This window comes from Corylus avellana, chromosome ca11, assembly GCF_901000735.1.
Source record: "Corylus avellana chromosome ca11, CavTom2PMs-1.0".
Classification (NCBI taxonomy): Eukaryota; Viridiplantae; Streptophyta; class Magnoliopsida; order Fagales; family Betulaceae; genus Corylus; species Corylus avellana.
Genome location: NC_081551.1, coordinates 21,178,457 through 21,204,010, shown reverse-complemented (window position 1 = coordinate 21,204,010; position 25,554 = coordinate 21,178,457). Strand labels below are relative to the sequence as shown.

At 35.4% G+C, this 25,554-nt stretch overlaps 3 protein-coding genes across 3 annotated transcripts; all 3 read left to right on the top strand.

Annotated features, from left to right (window-relative positions):
• The first annotated feature begins 2,531 nt into the window (after positions 1 to 2,531).
• Positions 2,532 to 9,195, top strand: LOC132165660 (telomere repeat-binding factor 4-like). The gene is made up of 6 exons (XM_059576313.1): positions 2,532 to 2,760; positions 5,275 to 5,486; positions 6,666 to 6,750; positions 7,289 to 7,372; positions 8,547 to 8,781; positions 8,862 to 9,195. The coding sequence occupies exons 1-6, from the start codon at positions 2,611 to 2,613 to the stop codon at positions 8,891 to 8,893; spliced, it is 798 nt and encodes a 265-aa protein (XP_059432296.1). The 5' UTR covers positions 2,532 to 2,610; the 3' UTR covers positions 8,894 to 9,195.
• A 1,951-nt stretch (positions 9,196 to 11,146) lies between these two features.
• Positions 11,147 to 25,066, top strand: LOC132165220 (eukaryotic initiation factor 4A-15-like). The gene is made up of 18 exons (XM_059575707.1): positions 11,147 to 11,415; positions 11,501 to 11,532; positions 11,898 to 11,996; positions 12,831 to 12,907; positions 13,844 to 13,889; positions 14,055 to 14,115; positions 14,230 to 14,283; positions 14,440 to 14,520; positions 15,622 to 15,661; positions 15,846 to 15,958; positions 16,535 to 16,645; positions 17,631 to 17,747; positions 20,059 to 20,144; positions 21,774 to 21,880; positions 22,918 to 22,981; positions 23,109 to 23,215; positions 23,534 to 23,964; positions 24,215 to 25,066. Exons 1-18 carry the CDS (start codon positions 11,221 to 11,223, stop codon positions 24,848 to 24,850), a joined length of 2,457 nt encoding a protein of 818 aa, XP_059431690.1. The 5' UTR covers positions 11,147 to 11,220; the 3' UTR covers positions 24,851 to 25,066.
• On the top strand, positions 17,774 to 20,052 carry LOC132166574 (uncharacterized). Its single transcript, XM_059577419.1, has 2 exons — positions 17,774 to 18,077; positions 18,178 to 20,052. The coding sequence occupies exons 1-2, from the start codon at positions 17,899 to 17,901 to the stop codon at positions 18,578 to 18,580; spliced, it is 582 nt and encodes a 193-aa protein (XP_059433402.1). The 5' UTR covers positions 17,774 to 17,898; the 3' UTR covers positions 18,581 to 20,052.
• Positions 25,067 to 25,554: the final 488 nt, after the last annotated feature.

Below are 25,554 nucleotides of genomic sequence, written 5' to 3'. Positions count from 1 at the left end.
TATTATTAATTATGTTTTGAAATTGCTATTTATTTTTTTATTTATTTTTTTAAATCACATCCTATGAGTTCACTAGCTATAGAGAAAGTTTTAAGAAAAATAATAATTTTCAAAGTAGCCAAAATAAATAAATTCCAAAAGAGAATACTGAGAAAAAAAAATTGAAGACATAAATTGAAGAATCAGTTGATCATATATCGTATTTCAAGCCAATAAAACTTGTAAAGGGGTGAAAATTTAGAACCGTTAACCACTTCCAACCGCTAACTATTAGGCGATTAGTGGTTAGCGATTATCGAGTTTTTGAAAACCGCCGCTAACTACTAGGCGATTAGTGGTTAGCGGTTATCGAGTTTTTGAAAACCGCTGACCGCTTATATATATATATATAGTTTTATTATATATATTTATTTGTATGTTGTGTACAAAACTACAAGTGAAGTGATGATTTACAATAATTGTTGTAATTTTATTTGTATTATATGTTGTGTAGATTCGTAGAATGTGACCAACAAAGATTTGGGTATATAGCTAATTTTAATGCTAAAATGACCATGAAAGGAAATTGTTTAAAGTGAGCAAAAAAACGTTTAAAGTGAGCCCAAAACGGGCCAATAAAAGGCAAAAAAAAAAAAAAAACGGTTATTTGGATACGGTTAACCGTTAACTAGGTGGTTAACTGCCTAGCGTTTAGCGGAGGCGGTTAGTAAAATTTACTAACCTCCTAAGCAGTTGTGGTTATCAATTTTAGCCACTAACTACTAACCACAACCGCCTTTTCACCCCTAAACATAAGTGAAAGAAAGCAATTACGAGTTAGGTTGAAAAAGGCAATTGCATAGGAATTCACAAAAAAGTGGTTGTGTAAAAATGATGTGTACTTGGAGCCCCTCATCTTTTTTATGGAGTATTTTCTTGTGTGATGGTTGTTTTGAGGGATTAGGATCCCCTTTCATTATTGGGAGAATTGGAGAATCTCTAATTTGTAATCATGGCCATTCATTTTTATCCAACAATCCATATGATGCCACGTGTCCCACTTAAATTAAATAATAAAATATTAATTATTTTTTAAAAAAACAATTAAAATTAAAATCAAATAAAAAAAAGGTAGGGTGGCCGGCCACCTCCTCTAGGGTGGCCGAAGCTACTCCTAGGCCCTTGGGGTGGCCAGGGCCAACAAAATTTGAAATTTATTTTTATTTTTATTATTTTTTTATTTTTTTATTTGGCCCTTGGGCAGTTGGGGGTGGCCGAAGCCACCCTCATGGCCCAAGGTCCAAACCCAATTTAATTAATCGTAGATTATGTTAATTTATTAAAGTAGTATGATGAGACAAAGTAACGGATTCCGTTAAGTTACTCAACGAAAATTGATTTTAGAGAGTAAACTGTCATTTTGGCCTACCTTGAGGATCTATAAATTATTTTTTATACCACATAAAGTGATTTATAATTTAGGCCAACTACAGGGACCTATAAATTATTTGTTATACCACATAAAGTGATTTATTCGAACTAATGACCTCCGCGCGTGGTCCACAGCCAATTTTTTTTTTTTTTTTTTTTTTTACATGTCCACACAAGAAGGGGGAAGGGGATTCGAACTAGTGACCATCGCTTCATTAGGCGTGGTCCACAACCGATTGAACTACCCATTAATGACAAAGTGATTTATAATTTAAGTCAATCACATAGACCAATTTTACATTTATTTCAATTTATTATTTAGACCATACTCTATTAGGCAATTATTCCCATGTGCCATAAAAATATTAGGATGCTAGGGTACACGTGGCCCAATTAGGATCTTTTGTATACATTTATTTCTTAGACGAGTACGCATTTTGCCCATGTCGTAATTGGTCCTCACTTGCTTGTAGTGTTGCTTGCCAAAGGGGCCTTATTAGGCCAATCCCCAACAGGAGGGCTCATGCATTGCAATAAGCTTAGGAATTAGGATAGGAAAATGATTGAGTATCACAATTTAGAACTCTTGTATTGCTTAAGAAATTTGTACAGTTCCATGATAATAATACTCTTAAGTACACTTTTTTTTTTTAGCATGTCCACACCAGTGGGAAAGGGGGATTCGAATTAGTAACTACCGCTTCATGAGGCGTGATCTCTAGTCGATTGAGCTATCTCTTAAGGACTCATAAGGACACATTTGATGCATATTAATAGATCAAGGAATATAATAACTATTATGTTATTTGATTGGGCCGCTATTATTAGGAATGACTATTTATATGGAATAACCTTTTTTTTTTTTTTTTTTTGTGCAAAAAAAAGAAAAGAAAAAATTAGAGTTAAAATATTTTAGAAAATTCAGTTAAAATATGATTCAGTTTTAGTTAGAAAATTTGGCTGGTCATTTTATTCCAACTTCTAATATTCATAATTTATCCGATTTAATCCCCCATGACATGGCAAGCTTTGATTGGCAAAAAGGACGAGGGGTCAATACGGTGCCGTCATGGTAGTTCAATGTCGTTGAAAGCGCCACGAGCAACCCTGGAAACCAAACTGATACCAGAGTCAGAGCACAGAAAATTGTTTGTAGGCTTTGGCAGCAGGACACCGAGAGAGAGCGAGAGATAGAGAGACATGGGAAACCCGAAACAAAAGTGGACATCGGAGGAAGAAGAAGCGCTACGCGCGGGAGTGGCCAAGCACGGCACTGGAAAATGGAAGGACATCCAGAGAGACCCTGAGTTCAATCCCTTTCTCTCTTCTCGCTCCAACATTGATCTCAAGGTCTTTCTCTCCATCTCTTCCTCTGTCTACACGTAGTATGTATGTATTTGTTTATGTGTGTATGTGGGTTTGCATAGCTGGTTTTCATGAACACGAAAAACCCAGAATTTTGAGTAACTACAAGAAACGAACGAGTCTTTATGATTCGTAAGCTGTAGTACTGAATGTTATTCTTAATTTTGGAATTTTATATTTGAACCCAGAAGAGATTTGTATAGGTTTCGATAAACCCACAAAACCCACAAATTTTGAGTAACTACAAGAAAACAGCGTCCCTTTCTGATTCATAAGCTATAGGAATGAATGTTGTTCTTGATTTTGGCCTTGTATATTTGAACCCAGAAGAGATTTGTGCAAGTAATATAGCCTGCCTTCATAGTATATGAAAACCATCGAACTGGCATCGTTGGTTGTTAATTTAGGGAGTTTTTATGCTGAGCTTGAAGATTTTTGACTGGTAATGACTATGAAAATCACTGGGAACCGATTTACTCTTCATTGAATAAGCTACCAAGTAGTTCCTTTCAGTGCTATTAGTTGATCATAACTTGTATCAACATTCACAATGTTCGTATTTAAGTTTACCCTTTTTCTAGTGGGTTTCCTTATGATTAATGATCAGTGTGGAAATACACCATGATGATTATTAGAGGATTTGACATGTAAGGAAGTGATGTGGACCATGTAGAAAGTTGGTTTAGTTCATTGACATAAGGTGAAGTCTCAATTTTTTTCTTCTCGACAATGCAACATCTGACTGACTGGGATGTAATCTTAAACTTCTTTCTTTCATTCCCCTTTTTGCTTTATAAATTACGACCCATTTATCATGGATCTTAACCTCTCTCTCTTTCTATTACTTTTGGCCAATGAATGAGCTATGCAACCTTGAATTTGAGGTGTGTTGGCTGAAAATTTTTACTGTATCTGTGAAAAAATGGTAAACCTCTAGGTCATAAAATCTAAATGAGATGATTAGCCCATCGAATCAAGTTAGAGAGCACCGGTGTTGTGAGTTATCATGGTATTTCAGATGTTTGGGCTAGAGTGGGTTATGCTTAGACAAGTGGTGGATCTTTTGGCGAGTTGGAATAGAAGGGTCGGCCGGAATGATATCAATATTGTTTGGAATACAATTCCTCCTTTTTAATGTGGTGCATTTGGAGAGAAAGGAACGCTTGAAACTTCGATGATTGAGAGAGAACGAGCACTGATCTACGGACTTGTTTTCTTAAATCTGTATTTGAGTAGATCTCTTCTACTGCCTTTCTCCATGTCTGTAGCTATGCTATTTTTGTTCTCTTTTGTCTCTCACTCTTGATTGCTGGGTGTTTCTCTTGTACTTCTAGTGTACTTGGTTGCGCCCTTGTGCTTTTAATGAACTCCCTTTACTTAATAAAAAAAGAAGAAGCTAATTTGCACAAGCCCAGCCATGGAAGCTTGTTTTATAAATCATTTTTATTGATGGAGAGGTTGCAAAAGGAGAGGAACCATATCTTGAACTGGCAATTGAGAATCAGATCTGGTTTCTGTTCAGTTGGCTACGTCCGGTAAGTTTAGATATAGCTCACTTCATAGTTGTTACAACCCTCAGAGGCACTGCCTGCTGGACTCTTGCTGACGCAATGATTGTAGATGTTACAACATGGTTCCCTCCCCCTCACCTATTGTGTATTTTGAGGGCATTATTGAGTTTATGTGATGGGCAAGTCTGTACTCCATAGTTTACAGCGAGTCATTGAGGTTATGCTATAGTTCAGAACGCAGTGCAACCATATAGTGTAATTGTTTGTGCATTTCAGTTAATTTAACTTCTGCACTACCCACTGGAATTAGGGGTGAAAATCTAGAACGGCTAACCGCTATAACCACTAACTACTTTTGAAAGTGGTTATTAGCGGTTAGCGGTTACTGGGTTTTTGAAAACCGCTAACCGCTTTTTTTAAATATATATGTAGCTTTATTATATCTATATTTCATATAATATATTTATTTGTATATTTCATATAATATATATAGTTTTATTATATATATTTATTTGTATGTTGTGTACAAGACTACAAGTGAAGTGATGATTTACAATAATTGTTGTAATTTTGTTTGTATTATATGTTGTGTAGATTAGTAGAAGGTGACCAAAAATGATTTTGGTATATAGCAATTTTTTATGCTAAAATGGCCATGAAAAGGAAAAAAGAAATTGTTTAAAGTGAGCAAAAAACGTTCAAAATGAGCCCAAAACCGGCCAAAAAAAAAAACAGCCCAATAAAAGGCCCAAAAAAAGCGGTTATCTGGATGCGGTTAACCGCCTAGTGGTTAGCGGAGGCTAGGCGGTTAAATTTTACTAACCGCAACTGCCTTTTCACCCCTAACTTGAATGAAGCTTCATTTCATGATTTAAAAGGAAGGGGTGTGGGGGGGAGTAGATGCCACTAATGTGGTATCACAACATGTATTTATTGCGGCAAATATTTTGTGTGTGCTATATGCTCTCATTGTTTTCTGCTTGAATAGGATAAATGGAGGAATTTGAGTGTTAGCGCCAATGGCCAAGGTCCCCGGGAAAAATCACGGACACCAAAAACAAAACTTAACCAGGAGGCTCCCGCTACTCCATCATCCATTGCACAGACCCCCACTGCAGCTCCAGTTGCACACGATGCTGTGGCTGATCCAAATATGGATGATTCTTCAAAGAGCTTAATGGATGGAAAAAATGCTTCAAGGTATGGCACCTAGTTTTCTCTTTCCTTTGCTGCCAATAAGTTTCTTATGCCTTTTATTTTCGTATCCAAAAAATTATGCAGGTAACTCCATGATGCTGTATGGTATACTATGAAGTTTTCACTGCATATATTTGCATATCTGCTGAGTGATTGGAATTTTTCTGAATGTCAAAAGGTGAGGAATGATGAGTGGGAAACACGGGTTTGCAATATGGAAGAAGACAGCCTTTTAGAATCTTATAAATTCCTGCAAGCATTGTGATAGGATGGTTGGTTAACAAGTCGGGGGGAAAGGGTATGCAGTAAATGTATCTTGAAGCCAAAGACTCTTGTTTCAATTGACCGGTAGATATGAGATGGCAACCATTTGCTTAAAACTATAAGACAGTCCTTCCTTTAAGCATATAAGGTTGTTTGTCATCAGTTTTCCAAAAATAACTTGCTGCATTCAGTGTTTTGAAATAGTTATGTATGTAACTTCTATATGGACAAGAGTTATTATATCTTGATCCCTCACTTTAAGAACCTATGTGGTCTCTTGCCCGCAATTAATGTGCATGGATTCATGACGTGCTTTGTTAAATATCCCAATTGAAAGAACCTCTATTCAATGAAAATAATTATAAATGAGGCACGAATGAAAGGCCTGTAGCTAATTGTTGTGTGTACTGTGGATGTGTTATGTGGTAAATTTGCACATTGATGCAATTGTACAGAATGGCATGATCCGGGTTTGCTTTGCATTCCGTGGGCTTATTTACATCCTCTTCCTAGAATAATATATGATGATGATGTTTGTTTAGACTCAGTCACAAGTTGTACTCTATATTTCCCATCCATTCAAGCCCATCTATCAGTCACACCTTTTTAAGGATCAGAGGAATCCTGTGCAAGTAATCACCAAGAGGTCTCATTTCAGAAAATATGTTGATGAAAATTAGAAAGAATTTTCCTTTTGTTTTTCTCAAAACAATTTAAGTGGTAACTCATGATATATGAAACCCATGCACAAAGTCATAAAACAGAAAGACTTCCTTATATGTCTACAGTTGGTATGCAGTGTCTTGTTCCAACTTTCAATAATTCCCAAGAGCCTTACATTCCCCTATTATGTTTTTAGCTTCACTTTTCTCAATCGTTTTCATGTTATGTTTAACATATTCCATCATTTGTGACCAGGTACAATGAAATGATTTTTGAAGCACTTTCAACCTCGAAAGAGCCAAATGGACTGGAGACTGGTAAAATTGTTAGCTTTATTGAGGTATGATTCATTTTTCCCCTGTATATCATTGTTAGTTAATACATCATGGAGGAACTTATTAATTTGGTTTACAAAGAAATATCTCTAAGATTCTGCTGATGCCAAAACTTTATGTAGGCTTATGACAAAAGGAAATGAATAGAGGCAGCTGCTATATTTTCTCTCATTAAACTCAAGTTTCAAAATAGAATTGAATTTCACTGGTACACAACATATCCAACTCCAAAGTTTGCACGAAAACTTAAAGAAAATTTTGATTTTAGAAAATCTCAGGTCTAAGTACCACTGAACATTTTCTCTTTAATTCAGGTTAAAAAAAAATTAATTTCTGAAAACATGTAAAATTCATGCTTAACACATGCAAGACAAATGGGAACTGGCGTTCCTAGCGGTGGATGGGTGAGTAACGCATAAGAACCTGCTGTTGGGAGGAGGTGTTAATATTCTGTAGCTTCTATGTCACATTTTAATCACCATTACTCCGCTTGTTAAGTTTGGGAGAAATGATGAATGTCCTTTTTCCTTGATATTATGGCAGCAAAGGCATGAGGTTCCACAGAATTTTAGGAGGTTGTTAAGTACAAGGTTGAGAAGGCTGGTTGCACAAGACAAACTTGAAAAGGTGATTGGGTTTATGCTTTTCAATGCAGATTATTCATTAATTATTCTACACCATGAATATTTCTCTTGCTGGCTGACATTATATATATATATATATATAAACAATACAATTTCAAATTGGCTGGTGTATACTTCTAGTGCATTGTGCTCAAAGTGTAATGTAATGTTGGATTTGCCATTTGGTCAATATGACTGCTTTAATTTACTTTTCATCCCTTAAGAACTGATCTATTGCAAGACCAAGCTATTCATTTGCTTCAGTGCCCAGCTAACTAGGCTTATTTACTTGGTTCCTTCATTATGAACACTTATTATTTCTGAAGATCAATGAGGAACTTGAGAAGATTTGGGTCGTCATTATTTCCTAGTCATTCAAGTTCCTCTCAGGTCTTGGGAACTAAGAGCTAGAGATTGCGTTGTGAAACTTGTTTTCACAAGTTATTGTTACGAAATATAGGATGAGAACTAGTTTACCCAAACAAATTGAATATCAAGGTTATGAACATAAATTTTGGACTATTTATATTCATTTGTTATCGTTAAACCCCCATTGTTGTGACCCTTACTTACCGGAAGTAGGGAGCAAGTGCATGTTGCACAAGTGGATGGAGAATTGCTATGTATGGTGAGAAGTTTGTGTTTTTTTTTTTTTTTTGGTCTATGCAGTGTTCCATGTATTGAATAACATCCACTAGTAGCGGTGGGCATCGACTCAATCAGGTTGGAAATGCCTACCCTCCGACTTTCAACCTGACGGAGGTTGCAAGTCTGAGTTTCCTTCTGAGCTGACCTGCACCTCAGGGGGGTGCCGAGCTGGGCTGCACTGACAAGGGTTTGGACTTTAAAGAAATAGAGGAATCAGAGAGATTGAGGGAACAGAGGGAACGAAAAGAGAGGGAAAGCACCTGTGAGAGTTTGAGGTGTGCTAGGTCTTCTGAAAAGAAAGGATTTATATAAAGATGTTAAGTTGGGTCAGCAGCTGAAAAATGGCACCTACAACCGACATCTAACCTGAGACGTGTCAGAAGCCGACCAATCAGGTCGGGGGGCACTGATGATATTAGAAATGGAAACAAGTCGTTATAGCAGAAGGGAAGACCATGGCCCTATTACCGCTAGGGTAACCTAAAATGGTTAAATATATGAAGTTGAATTATCTTATGATCAAAATGCAGGTCCAAAACTGCTACAAGATGAAAAGTGATGCCTCATCTGGGACACCCGGGACACCCACCGCAAAGGCTGGTGATACAGTAGAAGAAGCAGCGGAGGCTGCTGCCTACAAGATTGCTGAAGCCGAAAACAAATCTTTTGTGGCAGCTGAAGCAGTTAAGGAGGCAGAGAGGATTTCAGAGATAGCTGAAGACACAGATTCGCTGTTGCAGTTGGCGAAAGAGATTTTTGAGAAATGTAACATCCAAAGTCCTGATTTTTCAGTGCTTTTGCCATAAACTTTCCACTTTCTTTAACTCTATTTCCATTCTTGACAGGTTCACGAGGTGAAATTGTGCTTATGGCATAACCAAACTGGAGGCATGACACCCCCTGATTAGAATTTGTAAATTTAGATTGTTGTATTTTCCCAGAGCAATTGAACTAGTTGGTTTTATACTGGCTGCTTAATAATGAAAACTGTAGCTATTCAGACTGGCCCTGGTGATGGGAGAACTCATAAGCTGTCCTGTCTGTCAGTCATTACAGGTTTGTTTTCTGTAATTTTGTCATTTCAGTCAATGGTAAGGCGCTGATTTGTTAAAGAGGGAGGAGAGGCAATCATAGAATCTTCTCCTTTTATTTTATTTTTAATTTTTTTAATTTGTTCAATTGTTCTTTGTTTTCTTAATTTCCATTTCATACACACAGCACTATGGGAGGAAGAAAGTCTACTACCGAACTTGTTCTACAAGCGCAATTGCACTTTAGCTTCTACCCATCTAAAATCTCTAAAATGAGTAATGCTATATATCGCACTAGTATCTCATTATTATTATTTCACTATATTGATGTGGCAATGTGAATCTATCGTTAATTTATTTATTTATTTTTCTCTACAAGGGCCCATCCAAAGGTATATTTGGCAGTATACCATCAGAATAGTGGGATAGTAGTGGAATGTTAGTGTGATATAACATTAGACCCCGTTTGGTTTGCGGAATGGATATTCCATTTGGAAAATGAATAGGTATTACTGAGAGTAAAAGATGTTGGAATTGAATGATTATTCATATTATTTAGTTTGGTAGCAACACATATTTTATAATTGAAATTGACCTGAAATTACTAAAAATTTCATTTAATTTCTAATTTTTTCAAAACTCAATTTTTTTTTTAAAAAAAAGAAAGAAAAAAAAAGAAAAAGGTTAACATGTGGTGGCCGACCATCCCACAGTGGCCGGCAACCCACAACATGCACCGGTGATGGCGCGGCCATCCCCAAAGGGCCTTGCAGGTCCTCCGGGGTAGCGCCACCCCCCAAGGCCTTCTGTGACTAGCCACCCACATGATATATATATATATAAAGTTTGAGAGAGAAAAAAACAAATAGAATTTGAGAAAACCTTATCATTTCCCTCAAAAATAGTTATTCCTCTAATTTTTTAGATGAATAGTTATTCCTGTGTGATGAATTAGTGATTCACACGGAAATAACCATTCCTAGAAATAGATCTTTACAAAACAAAAAAAATAACTATTCCACAAGAATAGCTTTTCCATTCTAAGGTTATATTCCTCGAACTAAACGGGCCCTCATTCTTTTAAAATTTAGGAAGAACCCAATGTCACCGTTAGTTCCTCCAATTTTGCGATATAGTATATATTTTTTTTCAAGAGAAACGACATATTCTAAGCATGCATGCATAACCAAATACCCATATGTGAAAGGAAAATGCTTGTTGTTCTAATTTTTACCATAATCTTTTACAAAATTTACATGCGTAGTATATTAATAATAATAAAAAATTATGTAACAAAATTTTATAAATAAATTCAATTATTTAATAATTAATGTGATAAATGGTATATTATCATATAAGTTTGTAATAAAATTTAATAGACCTCGATTGAGTTTGCGATTTTTTTCTATTCTATTGAACTAAATTTCAAATTGCGAATATCAAAGAGAAAAAAGAGTTAAAATTATGTTTGGGTTGTTTGAAGAATATAAAATTTTAAATAAAGTTAAAATTTTTTGAGTCGAGTGTTAGGAATATCAAATCAACTAAAAAAGAGAAAAAAGTTGAAAAGAATTGAGAATAATTGTCTTCCCAAACAAGCAATAATATCTCTACGAACACTTGATGTGAAATATGTAAGAACATATTAAAATAAGGGAAAACTTCACTTTGGTCTCATAAACTTTCATCCGATTTTACAAACCCCTGAACTTCCAATCTCTCATTTTGGACCTCTGAACTTTCAATTACTCTCAATTACAACCCTTCTATTAATTTTAGCAGTTAAAAATACAAAAAATACCAAAATGTTCTTGATTTTCATTTTTTCAAAAATAAAAAAAAGTTTTCGAAGTTGAAATTTTATACAAAGGCAGAGGTATAAACGTCATGTAACATTTAAAATCTGATGGAAGAGTTCATATTGAGAGTAATTGAAGGTTTATGAGTTTAAAATGAGAGATTTAAAAATTCATAAATAATTTGTAAAATCGAGCGGCGGTAATGTGAAGTTTTCCTTAAAATAAAGAAGACACAAGTTTCATCAAGACGACAAGTTGAGCTATAAAGTCGAAAATCTTCGCCATTATTAAACGTAACGGTCGCACTTCTTAGCTCATATCCTGGTGTTCTCAGTGAAGCTTCACAAAGTTTCACAGAGCCCAAACAAACCACAATGTGCGGAGACGCGACGAACTGGGACGAAGATGCATACAGGGAAAGCATATTGAAGGAGAGGGAGATCCGAACCCGAACCGTTTTCCGGACGGTTTGGGGACCCTCCCAAAACCCTAACCCGGACACCATCGTCGTGGCTTCCAGTGACGGCTTGCTGGCCTCCTACTCCATCTCCTCCTGCATTTCCAAGCTCGTGAGTCATTTATTTTTTACCGTGTCTCATTTCAACAGAATTTGCAGTGAACTAAATTTTATTTACCTCTTTTTTTGGTTTGCAGCAATTGGGTTTTAGCAATACAAAGGCACAAAAGTAAGTATGAATTGCTATACATGATGGTTGGTTGCTCTGCGATTATGCGAAACACGCATACTAAATTCCCGTTTTAAACCAAAATCGCCGGAAGTGTCGATGGGAAAACGTGCGTTTTGCCTGGCCAAACTCTCTTTTAAAAATAAAATCGTAAAAGTATCCCATTTGGGTGGCCGTTTAAAAAAATTGCGCTTTATAAAGTTGAACAAATTCAAACAGACACAAACTCCTTCGCTAGTATTTTCATTATCTATGGTTTGAAACCAAACAGAAACTAACTCCTTGACAAGTATTTTCATTGAGACTATAATATTAACTATTTTCATTGAGACTCTAATTGAGACTATAATATTGGATTTTTGTAGCTTGTTAGTGGCTGAACCAGAATGGTTTCTGCAAGGGCATGATGGACCTGTATATGATATCAAATTCTATGGTGAGGATGAAGATGCCTTGTTGCTAAGGTATGTGTGTGGCCACTTTGAAGTTTCAGAAAATAGCAATGCTGCATCTTGCGTCTTATATGATTTTTTGCTGTTTAACAAATTACAATATTAATGTGGAATGCGTTTGCACGAGCTGTGTTGCATTACTGTGTTACGAGCTCTACAGTCATTTTGGTTCCTAGAACAATGGTTTATGTGCATTGAAGTGGCGTGGCAAAACTTGTTTTAGTTACTATTGAGATGATTATAGATACAAGCTCATGGTGGACTGGTTTTTTCGTAACTGTTAATTTATTAGTAGAAACATTTTAGCATTTCTGTTCTCATCAACGCTTTAACAGTTTGGTCGGATGGGTTGTCCTTGATATTCTGGTGTGCGATTTTTGTTTTTCTTGATGATTTTGTACCCTTGCAGGAAATATAATTACACACACACGCGCACACACACTAAAAGTCTAAGAGTGTCAATGTTCTTTGGACATGTTACCTTTGTTTGGTTGCCCTAGCTGTAGAATGAAAATTATGACTGCATATATTTGCTTCATGTTAGGCTGATTCATAAATTTAGGTGTAAGTGAGTTGAAGTGCTCAGAGGAGCATGCTTGTTTGTAGGCCCTCCAATAATTTAGTGATTTCTTGGATTTATTATGTCCATGCTTATTTTGTATTTTTACTACAAGATGCAGAGTCTTACATGTGAATTAGATTAGATACAAGTAGAGAATATAATACACATGCACAAAACACGTCTACACCTGGACACAAATAATTCTTACCTGTAAGTTGATCTAAATGAAAATGAAGCGTTGGTATGGTGTTAACATATCTGACTATATGAGTATTTTCATGTAGTTGTGGTGATGATGGTCGGATTCGGGGATGGAGGTGGAAGGAATTTTTGAGCTCAGATGTGCCCATTCCTTTGCAAGGTAATAAACATGTGAATTCTCTTATTGGTTCTAAAAAAATTGTATACGGTATAAAGCATCAAATAGGTATAAACTGATATTTGTACCTATTTTAGCATGTGTAAATACTATTCTTTCATTCCCCTTTCCCCCTTCCCCGTATTGAATAGAAAGAAAAAAAACTACTTTTCTTTCATTCTTTATAGTTTTACTCAGATCACCAGAAATATAGGTTGATGAAATTCTTTTTTTAAAAAACTGATCAGGATATTCTCAATTTAAGCAATTCAATTTTGTCAGACTCTTATACTGTTGGTCTTAACTAAGGGTATCATGGAGGCATTTGTACATTGGTAGAAGTTCAAATCCCAATGTTTAACGATAGAAAGGTCATAAACTTCAGTCTCTCTAGAAGTGTCAAAAGTATTTATAGGTTATTCAGAGTATTTGAAACCATTTATTTTTTCCTCAAGGGACCTGTATTTTTCTTTTACAGACAGGAATGTGATTCAGGGACATACATATGAATGATGTGGTAGGCTTTAGCCTTGGCCCCAAATGGAACTAAGTTATACTTACACCATGTCTATGTAAAGGGATTATGTAAAGTAATAATATGTAAGGTTGCTTCAAATTGCCAATTGGCATATGCTTCTTAGAAGATACTGTTGAATTGAAAAGACAATATTCAAATATTGTAATGCATTTTGTCCACTTCTGTTACATAGAGTCGAATATGGCCATTTTGACTTCCTAAAGCTTTTATATCATTTTAAGATTACCATCTAGGGTGCCTGCGTTTTGCTAAGTAACTTTCTGCTTCCTAGTTGTGGATTGTTTGCTTCAACTTTTATTATTCAATAATTTTTATGTATTACTTTTGTGTTTAGGGATATATATATATATATATATGTTTAAACTCTCTCTCTCTCTCTCTCTCTCTCTCTCTCTCTACAGGGAACCACATTAAGCCAGTACTTGACCTGGCAAATCCTCAACATAAGTGAGTTATATATACGCTTGTCTATGTCAGTTCTGTCCATTCTACCACATATATATATATATATATATATATATATATATATATATATATATATATATATATATTCGTTTTCTCCCTATATATTACCAACTTAGTTCCATTTTTTGTGTTATTTTTGTCTTCTAGAGGTCCTTGGGGGTCTCTTTCTCCAATCCCCGAGAATAATGCCATTGCTGTTAATATGCAGGTCTGTGATCTCTTCTATTCTTTTGTTATTTGTAACCTTCCCCTTAGATTTGTTGCAATGTATATCTATCTATTTATGAAGGAGTCTGTATTTATATCATATCTTGTACTGTAGGGGGGATCTATTTTTTCAGCTTCTGGTGATTCTTGTGCATATTGCTGGGATGTGGTACGTATCTTTTCAAGGTGAATATATTGCTAATCTAAGGGAGTTTTCAACTCGGAAACAATTAAGAATTTTATTCCCTTTAGATGATTTAGAGTGTTCTTGATTTATTTTTCAAGCTGATGTAATTTCTGCGTGAATGTTATTGGTATTTTTCAGGAAACTGGTAAAATCAAAGTAGTCTTCAAGGGGCATTCAGATTACTTGCATTGTATAGTAGCCCGAAACTCTGTCAATCAGGTGGGGGTCCTTTCTTTTTTCTTGATGATGATCATTCTCCTTCATTAGTTAACTTGTCCTCAACTATGGAAATTGGTATGAAGGCTCCATTTATAATGTTTTAACACTTACATATGTTGGTTGGTGTCATACATAGGAAAACAAAAGGCACTTGTAAGAAATAGAAAAGGGGGCAAACTAGTTACAAGCAAAGAATTTAAAAGGGCTGTCAAAAGGAAGGGAGGGGGTTGGACTATAAGATACAACTAACTGAAAAAGTTGATGAAGCATCTAAACAATCCTCCGTCAAGAATTCTATATATGGCCTAAATCCGTAAGTCAAATTATCGTAGGCTGATCATTGCAAGATAGTCAAGGAATTATAGTCTTAGTTCCTTACTATACAATAAGGAGGCCTTTCTTTGTATGCATCATGTGTACTAGGGCTGCATCCCTTTGCTCTCATTAATGAAATGTATTATTTATCAAAAAAAAAAAAAAAAAAGTTCCTTACTATACAATTTGAGATACTGCTAGGTTTAATACCAAGGATAGTGTTTTCCTCCAACCGGGCTGGGCAGTTATATCTTACCTAAATCCGCAAGCCAAATTATCATAGGCTGATCATTGCAAGATGGTGAAGGAATTATAGTATTAGTTCCTTACTATACAATTTGAGATATTGCTAGGTTTGATACTAAGGATAGTGTTTTCCTCCAACCGGGGTGGGCAACATATGTATGCACATTTACTTTTGAAAATCTTGCCTGAGGTGGCAGATTGTTGTCACTGGTTATTCATAGAGTTTTATAATAATAATTTTTTTTGTTCGGTCTCTTAAAAGTGGAAATCTGCAGATAAAACATTTCCTTTATTTTCATCTAACCACTACCCTGGTTTTAAACCTAATCAGATGAATGATTGTTTTCTAGTTTTCATTTTTCAACCTATTTTTTAGGGGGCATTAGTTTATGTGCTTTGTGTGTAATTTGTCATCGCAATTAACAATAATATAGCACAGCACATTTGAAGGAAAAGATGCACTGCAGGATTTCTCTTACATTTTTGTTTTTTTAATTTTTAATTTTAATTATTTTATTTTTATTTTTTTTATATTTTCAGATTATAACTGGTTCAGAGGATGGGACTGCACGGATATGGGGTAAAACTAATTCTCCTAATCTTCAATAGTTTAAAATTTATGCAGAATTTATTCAGATTTTTTTTTGTAGGTCTCTGAAATATTGTTGTGGAATTCTTTTTTTTTTAGCTATAAATTACTATTTACACTGTTTATTATAATTAGAGTGATAATGCTAGTTGCTTCTGTATGTGGTGTTACCTAGACTGCAGAAGTGGAAAATGTATTCAAGTAATTGATCCGGCAGAGAATACAGTGGTGAAAGGTTTCTTCTCATGTGTTAGTTGCATTGCTCTTGATGGAAGTGAGAGCTGGTTGGTAAGTTTTTACCTGATATGACTTATCAAAAAAAGGTTTTTACGTGGTATGGATGTAATATCTTTTTTTCTTTTCTTTTTGTTCTTTGTTTATACCCATCATTATATAAGTATTCTGATTTTTAGTTTGATGAAAGATTCATATTTTATCCTTAAATAAAGCTCATTTTTATGTCTATGGTTGTTTGTCATTAGTGTATAAAGAATTATGGTGATCTGTGTAACTGTGTTTGATACTTGACATCTGGTGGTCAAGAAACTCTTTCAGCAATTACAAGCTTATATTATTTTCTCCTACTCAATTTTCAATTCAGTTGTCACATAAGGAAGCAAGTTATAATTGTGAGATTGTAATTTGAACGGCAAAGTATTATTGATTGATAATGCTCATATTATAATGCTACATCTGAGTTATAGGCGAAATTGATGAAAAAAAAGATACATTTGGTATAAAGATTTATCATTTCGAGTCAAGAATAATTCTCTTATTACTTATCAAAAAAAAAAAAAAAAGAATAATTCTCTTATTACAGTTGGCTTATGGTATGAACTAACTCATCAACGCTTATCTTCATAGGCTTGTGGCAGTGGTCGGAGTTTATCCATTTGGAACCTTCCCTCTTCGGAGCGTGTTTCAAGGATATCAACCCATACTTCCATGCAGGATGTATTATTTGATGATAATCAAGTAAGTTTTTTTTTTTGGGGGTGATAGTAATTGGTGGGAACCTTTTGTTTCTAAGTTTAATCCTGGTGTTCCTGCTCGACCAAGAAAAAAAAAAAAAAAGGAACAAAATTCAACTTGGTGGTATGTCATTTGAAGGTCCAATATCCATTTTGATTTTCCAAAGGATGTAATAGGACGACTTCTTATTTATTTTATCAGAGCAGCTTTTATTACAGTATCTGTCTGTAATTGATTGGTCCTAGAACATAGTGTTGCTCAAATAAAAGGTGCTTGGGACTTAAGTTTCAGAAGTGAATCAGTTCATTTTAAACAGCTGCAAAGCCAGGAATTTTCCCTTCTTTTTGGGTTTGGGGTTTAATATGTTATTAGGGTTTCCACAAACTTTTCAACAATTTTTCTCAACCCAACTGGATAGGTTGAATAGCCAGAAACACTGGAAAATGCAAGCATTGTCTTCTCATGCTTTATTAAACAGTGTGATAATATATATATATAAAAGAGGTCTGCAGCGAGACCTAATTTAACAGATGAGGCACCAAGAATCAAAAGCAAACTATATTATCGCCCCTTGTTTTAAGCGATTGCCAATTGGTATTTCTAAGTTGATCTGTTAATTTCCAGTTGTCCTGCTTGATTGAGGTCTTATCACAAATAGTTTCTAGTTTTGTATATTGTGGATCTCTTTGGCATGCTCACAATTTGCCTCCCCCATGTCCCTACATCTTTTGCTTCTTATCACATCTGCACTTTCAACTATTCTCCTTCTCAGCTGTTGTGGTTGAATTTGATTAGTGATTGCTGCTGCTATTTTAACAGTAAGCATTTAATTACCCCTATGTGTTTGAGGTTTTCCATATATGTTGTGATTGAACTGTCATTTCTTAGACTTTTCTCCTGCTAATATTTTTCCAGTTACCTTCTGATATTTGACTTCCATTTTCTCCCATTAAGATGTGATTGAGCTTATTAAGAAAAAATAACACAGATTTTAGCTGTTGGAGCAGAACCTTTTCTTAATCGTTTTGACATAAATGGGGCGATTCTTTCACAAATACAATGTGCTCCTCTGTCAGCATTTTCTGTCTCCATACATCCTTCAGGGGTATGTTCTGATTTAATCTCCTTTTTCCTTAATGTTTATGGGTATATTTCTCTGAAGATTTTAAATTTCTGTGATTGTTAATTATTGATATAAACTTTGGTTCTCACCTTCTATTTGTTTCATTAGTATTGTCAATATTTATCACTGGTAAATGATACAGCTTGTATCCTTGCTCTTGATGCCAATGAGTTTTAGCTCAAATGGTACTTCCTTTATTTGTAGCAAGGTGGAGGGTGAGGTTGTGGGTTCATGTCCTACCGGGTGCTTGTGTAACTTACCAACTAAAAAAAAAAAAATCCCTGTTCTTGATAAAAGATGCAGCTTAATAGAGTGAGGAGAGGCAATCATAGAATCATCTCCTTTTATTCTATTTTTTGTTTTTTATTTTTTATTTGTTCTTGTTTTCTTAATTTCCATTTCTGATACACAGAGCACTGTATTATAAGAATCTTTTTACGAAAACAACTCTTTGGCGGCCCAAGTTAGATGGTTTGGAGTTTCCCTCACTAGATGCTGGTGAAGCGAATTGGTTCGAGGGGCCGTTTCAAGAGGAAGAAGTCCATCAGGCGTTGCTTAGTATGGATGGTGACAAAGATTTGGGACCGGATGGTTTCGCTATTGCCTTTTTCCAACTGTATTGGGTGATGGTGAATGACAATCTCATGTGCGTTTTCCATAATTTTCATGAGCATGATCTGTTCGAGAAGATCCTTAATGCTATTTTCATTTCCCTTATCCCCAAAAAGATTGGGCAGTTGGAAGGGATTTTAGACCAATCAGCCTATTGGGGAGTGTCTATAAGATTTTGGCTATGGTTCTTGCTATTAGAATGAAACGGGTGCTAGGTTTGCATATTTCTAATAATCATAATGCTTTTGTGGAGGGAAGACAAATTCTTAATTCAGTTCTTATAGATGAATGCCTGAACAGAAGACTGAAATATGGAATTCCTGGAGTGATATGCAATCTGGACTTGGAAGAGGCTTATGATCATGTCAATTGGGAGTTCCTATCCTATCTACTAGGGTGCCTTGGTTTTGGGTGAAAATGGAGGAAGTGGATTTCCGCCTGTATCTCTACAGCCTGTTTCTCTATTTTGATCATTGCCATGGAGGCTCTAAGTAGGACTAGAGCTACGAGCGGTGGCTATTTAGTAGGATTCCATGTCGACCTCCATAATGCAGCCTCTTTGGAGATCTCTCATCTTCTTTTTGCAGATAATACTCTTATTATGTGTGATATAGACCAAGATTAGATTCGTAATTTGGGACATATCCTCCTTTGTTTTGAGGCTATTTCGGGTTTGTAGATCAATCTCCATAAGTCATAATTAGTAGTAGTGGGCCATGTACTGAATCAGGAAGAATTGGCTTACATTCTGAATTGTAGCATTTCTTTCCTGCCATTGAAATGTCTTGGTCTCCCCCTGGGTGCTCCCTTCAAGTCAAAAGCAATTTGGGATGGGGTAGTGGAGACAATGGAAAGAAGATTGGCTAGTTGGAAGAAGATTTATTTGTCTCGTGTGGGCTGTCTTACCCTTATTAGGAGCACGCTTTCCAGCCAGCCTACATATTTTTCCCCTTTTCCCCTTACCAATTGGTATAGCTAGTAGATGCATTCTACTGAACTTCTTTGGGATGGTTTTGATGGTGACTATGCTCCATTTTGTTAACTGGATGACTCTCCCTAGTTCCTAGAGGAGGTTTGGGTGTGAAAGTCTTAGGCCGTTTAATAAAGTTTTACTGGGTAAATGGCTTTGGAAATTCGCTCATGAAGAAATTCTTTATGGAGGCAGGTGATTGTTGAGAAGTATGGGATCTAGAGAGAGGGCTGGAGTTCTGAGGAAATTCGAGCAGCATATGGGGTGGGTCTTTGGAGAAATATTAGGAATGGCAGGTGTCTCTCGAACTTGGTCTCCTAAAGAATAGGGGATGGTTCTCACCTTTGTTTTTGGCACGATGTGTGGTGCGGAGAAGTAAATTTTAAGTCCTTATTCCCAAAACTCTCCTCTATAGCTCGGGACAAAGAAGCTTTAGTGTCTGCTCATTGTGTTTAACATTTTTATATTCAGTTACACAAAACTAAAGAAGCACTCTAGTGTAAAAGCAAACAAAAATGAAAATGAACCGATATTGAACTTCTGATTCAGGTCAAATCTGGTTCTCTCCCATTTGAAAATATTTACTGTTTCTTGGTATTTGTTAATGTTTGGCCAAGTCAAGAAAGAAGCACGCTCAAATCACAGAATAGTTTTGACTCCTTATGTTTATGCTCAACCTAATTCTCATGTTGCTGAACCCACTTGTTACAGGTTGCGGCAGTTGGAGGTTATGGGGGCCTTGTAGATGTTATCTCACAGTTTGGAAGCCACCTTTGCACATTTCGCTGCAGATGTATATAATATAACTCGAGCTTATTGATCTGTTTCAGTTTTAGATGCATGTTTGACAAAAATAGGTGAGTAGCCTGCAAAAGGATTTAGAGGTCAATGGGTGGCAAGCATCCATTTTACATTTTGAGTTCTTTGTGAGGGTTGCCAAAGAACCCTGTCCTGGTCAAATTTTGCTAGAACAATGTAATATGTTGTATCATACCTATTAGCGTCTGTTATTTAAGCAGCACAATTGGTGAAACTGCAGAAGCTTAGTTTTTATTTTTATTTTTATTTTTTTGGGATTATGTGATTTTCTTTCTTGAGAACTTCAGGTATTTGCTAAAGAGATGTTATATAAACGTTGCTAACTTGCTAATGTGGCACTGCCAAGCAGCCTTTGGATCAGTCTTAAAAACAAAAAATTCAAGGTCTGATTGGTAGTGTTATATCTGTAAGTGAGATAAAAGTGTGGTGCATAGCATTCCTCTTCGCTTAAACTCAATTACTATAGTAGTTTTGCCTGAAAACTTGTACCATTAGCTGATATCAAACTATGTTCGAATTTTCGTTATTTTGTAGTATTGTAATTCCGATTTGGGATTCTCACTTATTTGATTGTCCGAATTTCACAGAAATTTGAGCAACTTAAGAGGGTAAGAGGGGGTCGCAGGTTTACTTGTCTAGAGCAACCTAAATTCATTGGATTGTAAATTCTTTTATGAATCCTAATCCTCTAGGATTATGACATTGGGCAGCATATCTATTGTGTTATTCTTGAAACTAGTTTGTAAGTATAATACTAATTATTCTACGATTGGAGATCTTATTCTAAACTTCGTCCATTTTCATTAAGATTATATATCTTAAACTTAAAGTATATCTATTCTTTCTTTATTTCTGAATCTTAAAATATATACCAAAAAAGAAAAAGAAAAAGAAAAAGGAAGGAGTTAATGAGGTTGCATTCTAATCTAATTGACTACTCCTATTTGGGTTTAGTTTGATTAATCAAACACCATTACTGATTGTTTAAACTAATGGAAATTATTAAACAATTTAATCAATATGGAGTGGTTTAAATGTGATGAATTTGATTTCATAGAATATTTTATTTGCCCTATCATTCTAAGACTTCAAAATAAGGAACATATATAATCAAGCTGCCGTGAGACATTAGTACGAGTGATTTATCCGTGGGAATTGATTCTTAATCTTAACCAAGCCGACTTGGCAATTTCAAATAAAATGGCATTTGCTAATTATAAAAGTTGAAAACAAAAGTAATTAAACAAAAAAGGAAAAGTATGCTATATACAGTTTAATTAATAAGTAAATATATATATATATATTTTTTAATTATTATAATCTTAAGTGCGAAGATGGCATTAGCTCTGGGCTTGGGCTTGGGCTTGAAGCCCATCTGATCTAAAACCTACCCCTATAAGTAGCACAAAAGCAGGGGCAAATCCGGGAACAGGAAAAACACCGACTCTTCCAAAGGCATAATCCTACTATATTTTATTATTTCTCTATCTCATCCTCGCTCACTCTCACTTTCCAGGAAAACTTTTTTAGCTATCGTTCCTCAACTCCCCGCGGTGTAGATCCGAGGAGTTTGGGAAAGCCTGATTCCTTCTCAAAAACAAACTAAGCTCTCTTCGAAATTTCACTTTTCAACGATCGACAGGTCTCTCTCTCTCTCTCTTCGATCCGACTGTTGATTTTGATCTGAATTTCACGTTTATATCAGAAATTCTTTGTAAGATCTGTTTTTGTTTTTTTTCCTTCGTATTCGATCTGTTGCTTATGATTTAGATATTGCGGTTTTGATTATTCGATCGGCACGTAGGTGTTGATTATTCGATCTTTTGAAAATTGATTCGTCGAGTTACCGGTTACTCCTTTAATGTTTCTGATGCTAGTCATAACAATTTTGGGTTTTGATGTCGTTATGTTTGATTGCCGAGAAAGCGGAGGAGAAAATAAAGAGATTTTTTTTTTGGTAGATTTTTCTTTTGTTTTGTCGTGTTCTCTGAATTTTCAGAGGAAAAGTCTCTTTCAATAAATTAGTGTGTTTTGCTAATCCGAAAAAAAAAAAAAAAAAAAAAAATTGTATTATCTTTATGTATAAGATGCAACCAAAGAGAGCATGAACTTCTTTGCATTATATTCCATCTAATTAACGTGTACGCTACGTTTCTATATAGGGTTAGGTTTATGACTCACTTTATTTTATTTTGTTTTTTTTTTTTAATCCACTTTATTTTTTATTAGACTTTGTATGAGCTAAAAGCCTAAAACTGCTGATGCTATGCCTCTTTCTCATTTTAATATGGTGTTTCCGTGTGAGTATAATTTATTTGAATCATAAATTGATGGATTTTTTTTTTTTTTTTTTGCAAATATTTTTAATGAAGCTAATGCTTTGAAGAGCTGTTAGTTTATTCGATTATTCTCATAGAGCACTAGAAACCTGAAATTTTGGTAAAATCACTTTTTCTTTTGAAAAAATGTTTTGGTTTATCATGTTTGCTGGATGGAGCAAAGATAAAAAAATAAAAAATACAAAGAAATTTTGTTTGAACACTGGAAAACCTGAAATTTTTTTTGTGACATTGTTGGGTCACTTTGTAAACTGTACTAGAATTGTGTTACACTAGATTTTTACGGCTTCTGGTTTTCTCTTGCGAGTGCACACACATGAACATATTTAGCACTTTTGATTTTGAATATTCACTTAAGGTGTACATATAGATGGTGATATTTTTCAATGGAATATTGTTGTACCTTTTGCAGCCATGGCTTCATCAGAGGGGTCACAATTTGATGCTCGTCAGTTTGATACCAAAATGAATGAGTTGTAAGAGTTTTGCACCATTGTCTTTCCTTTTTCTAGATTACTTGTTTGGATGTTAGCCACATGAGTGAGTTTATTTGCGATTGGATGCTAATTTCATCTGTTTTGTTTGATGAATCAATGGCTACAGACTTTCAGCTGATGGACAGGATTTCTTTACATCATATGATGAGGTTTATGATAGTTTTGACGCAATGGGATTGCAAGAGAATCTTCTCAGGGGCATTTATGCTTATGGTAGATCTAACATACTTTCATATATTTATTTTTCCTAGTATTACGTTACATAGTGATGAATTATTGCATGAGATTTCTTGCTTTCATAAATATTGAGAGTTTTGGTCTTGCAAGTTTGAATTAGACTTTTTATATCTCAACTACAAGAATTGAAGAGCTGATGTAGCTCTATTGTTGGTTTGTATGAGAACTTGTGAGTGTTTGGGGGAACATTTAATTTAATTTTTTTTATTGATTTGTTTATGAAGTATTAGTCTGTTCATTTTTTACCCAACCAGTGTATGCTTAAGTGTTTAAGTTGGATGTTTTCTTGTCTAGGTTTCGAAAAACCCTCAGCTATTCAGCAAAGGGGAATTGTTCCTTTCTGCAAGGGTCTTGATGTTATTCAACAGGCTCAGTCTGGAACTGGGAAGACAGCAACTTTCTGCTCTGGTATCTTGCAACAACTTGATTACAGTTTAATGGAATGCCAGGCATTGGTTCTGGCACCCACTAGAGAGCTTGCTCAACAGATTGAGAAGGTTATGCGGGCACTTGGAGACTATCTTGGTGTAAGAGTACATGCTTGTGTTGGTGGAACAAGTGTTCGTGAAGACCAACGTATTCTGTCCAGTGGGGTTCATGTTGTTGTTGGCACTCCTGGTCGCGTGTTTGACATGCTGCGAAGGCAGTCACTTCGTCCTGATTGCATCAGGATGTTTGTATTGGATGAGGCAGATGAAATGCTTTCCCGGGGTTTCAAGGATCAGGTCCTTTTTTCATTCTCTCTCTTCTTCTTTTCTTTTTATATCCAATATGTTTGTGTCTGATGGTTTTGATACATACTTGCCTCTCAATTAATCATTCATTTTAACTAATCGAGCTGTAACTTTTATGTAAAATTTTCTTAAACCTCTAATTGTAACCCATTTAATCAATCAATTTAAGTCAGCTTTGTCTGGGAAGAAAACTCTTTAATGGTACTATAGTTGATCTAATCTTGATTGTTCTTGCTATCAGATCTATGATATTTTCCAGCTTCTACCATCAAAGATTCAGGTTGGGGTATTCTCTGCCACAATGCCACCTGAGGCCCTTGAGATTACAAGGAAGTTCATGAATAAACCTGTTAGAATTCTGGTGAAGCGTGATGAGCTCACCCTGGAGGGTATAAAGCAGTTTTATGTCAATGTTGACAAGGAGGAATGGAAACTTGAGACACTCTGTGATCTTTATGAAACCTTGGCCATTACCCAGAGTGTTATTTTTGTGAACACCAGGCGCAAGGTTGATTGGCTCACTGACAAGATGCGGGGCCGTGACCACACAGTCTCAGCCACCCATGGAGATATGGACCAGAACACAAGAGACATTATCATGCGTGAATTTCGTTCCGGATCCTCTCGTGTCCTTATAACTACCGATCTTTTGGCCCGTGGTATCGATGTCCAGCAAGTGTCGCTTGTTATAAATTACGATCTCCCAACACAGCCAGAGAACTATCTCCACCGGATTGGACGTAGTGGACGGTTTGGGAGGAAGGGTGTCGCCATCAACTTCGTAACAAAGGATGACGAGAGGATGCTGTTTGACATTCAGAAGTTTTATAATGTCGTAGTTGAGGAGCTGCCGTCAAATGTTGCCGATCTCCTCTAATGAGATTTTTTTTGCCTATTTAGTAGGGAGTTGTATTCTGTTTGGTAAGTTTCTCTTTTCATTTTCCAAGTCTTTTTGTCTTATAGGTCTGATGTCTTTATTTTAAGAAGCTTGAATTTCCTACTGTCTTAAGTGGTACTTGCAATGTAGAATCCATAATTTTGCCTGATCTGTTGTGATTCTCGTATGTATTTCTAATATAAGGCAGTTCAATTTTGTCGTCTTTTTTTTTTTTTTTTTTGAAGTTTAATATGCTTTGTTTCGTAACTCTATCCCATCATATTAATGTGATTTCGTCGGTTTACCCTATTTAACTTTTACCGATTATATCTCTCTTTCTTTCTTTCTTTCTTTCTCATCCGCATCCCTTTTGCATTACGAGAACAAAAATAGTAATGCAAAATATTTTGAAAAAACGTGGCTGGGTAATTTAAAATTTATTTGGACAACGATTTCTTTCTCATCCTCATCCTTTCACCTAACTGGTAAAATTGAGATATTTTTCTTCTTCTAGAAAAGAAAAGAAAAGAAAATAGAAAGACAATTAATTGTATGTCGGTTACACTTAACACGATGCAATCTCCTTAAAAAGTTTGATTACTTGACGTAATGTCTCGTTCAATTAGAATCTCCCGCAGAAAGATGCCAATTAAGTCAACGGTTTATTAGATGCCTAGTCCGATTAAAAAACCATTTTGTTTTGT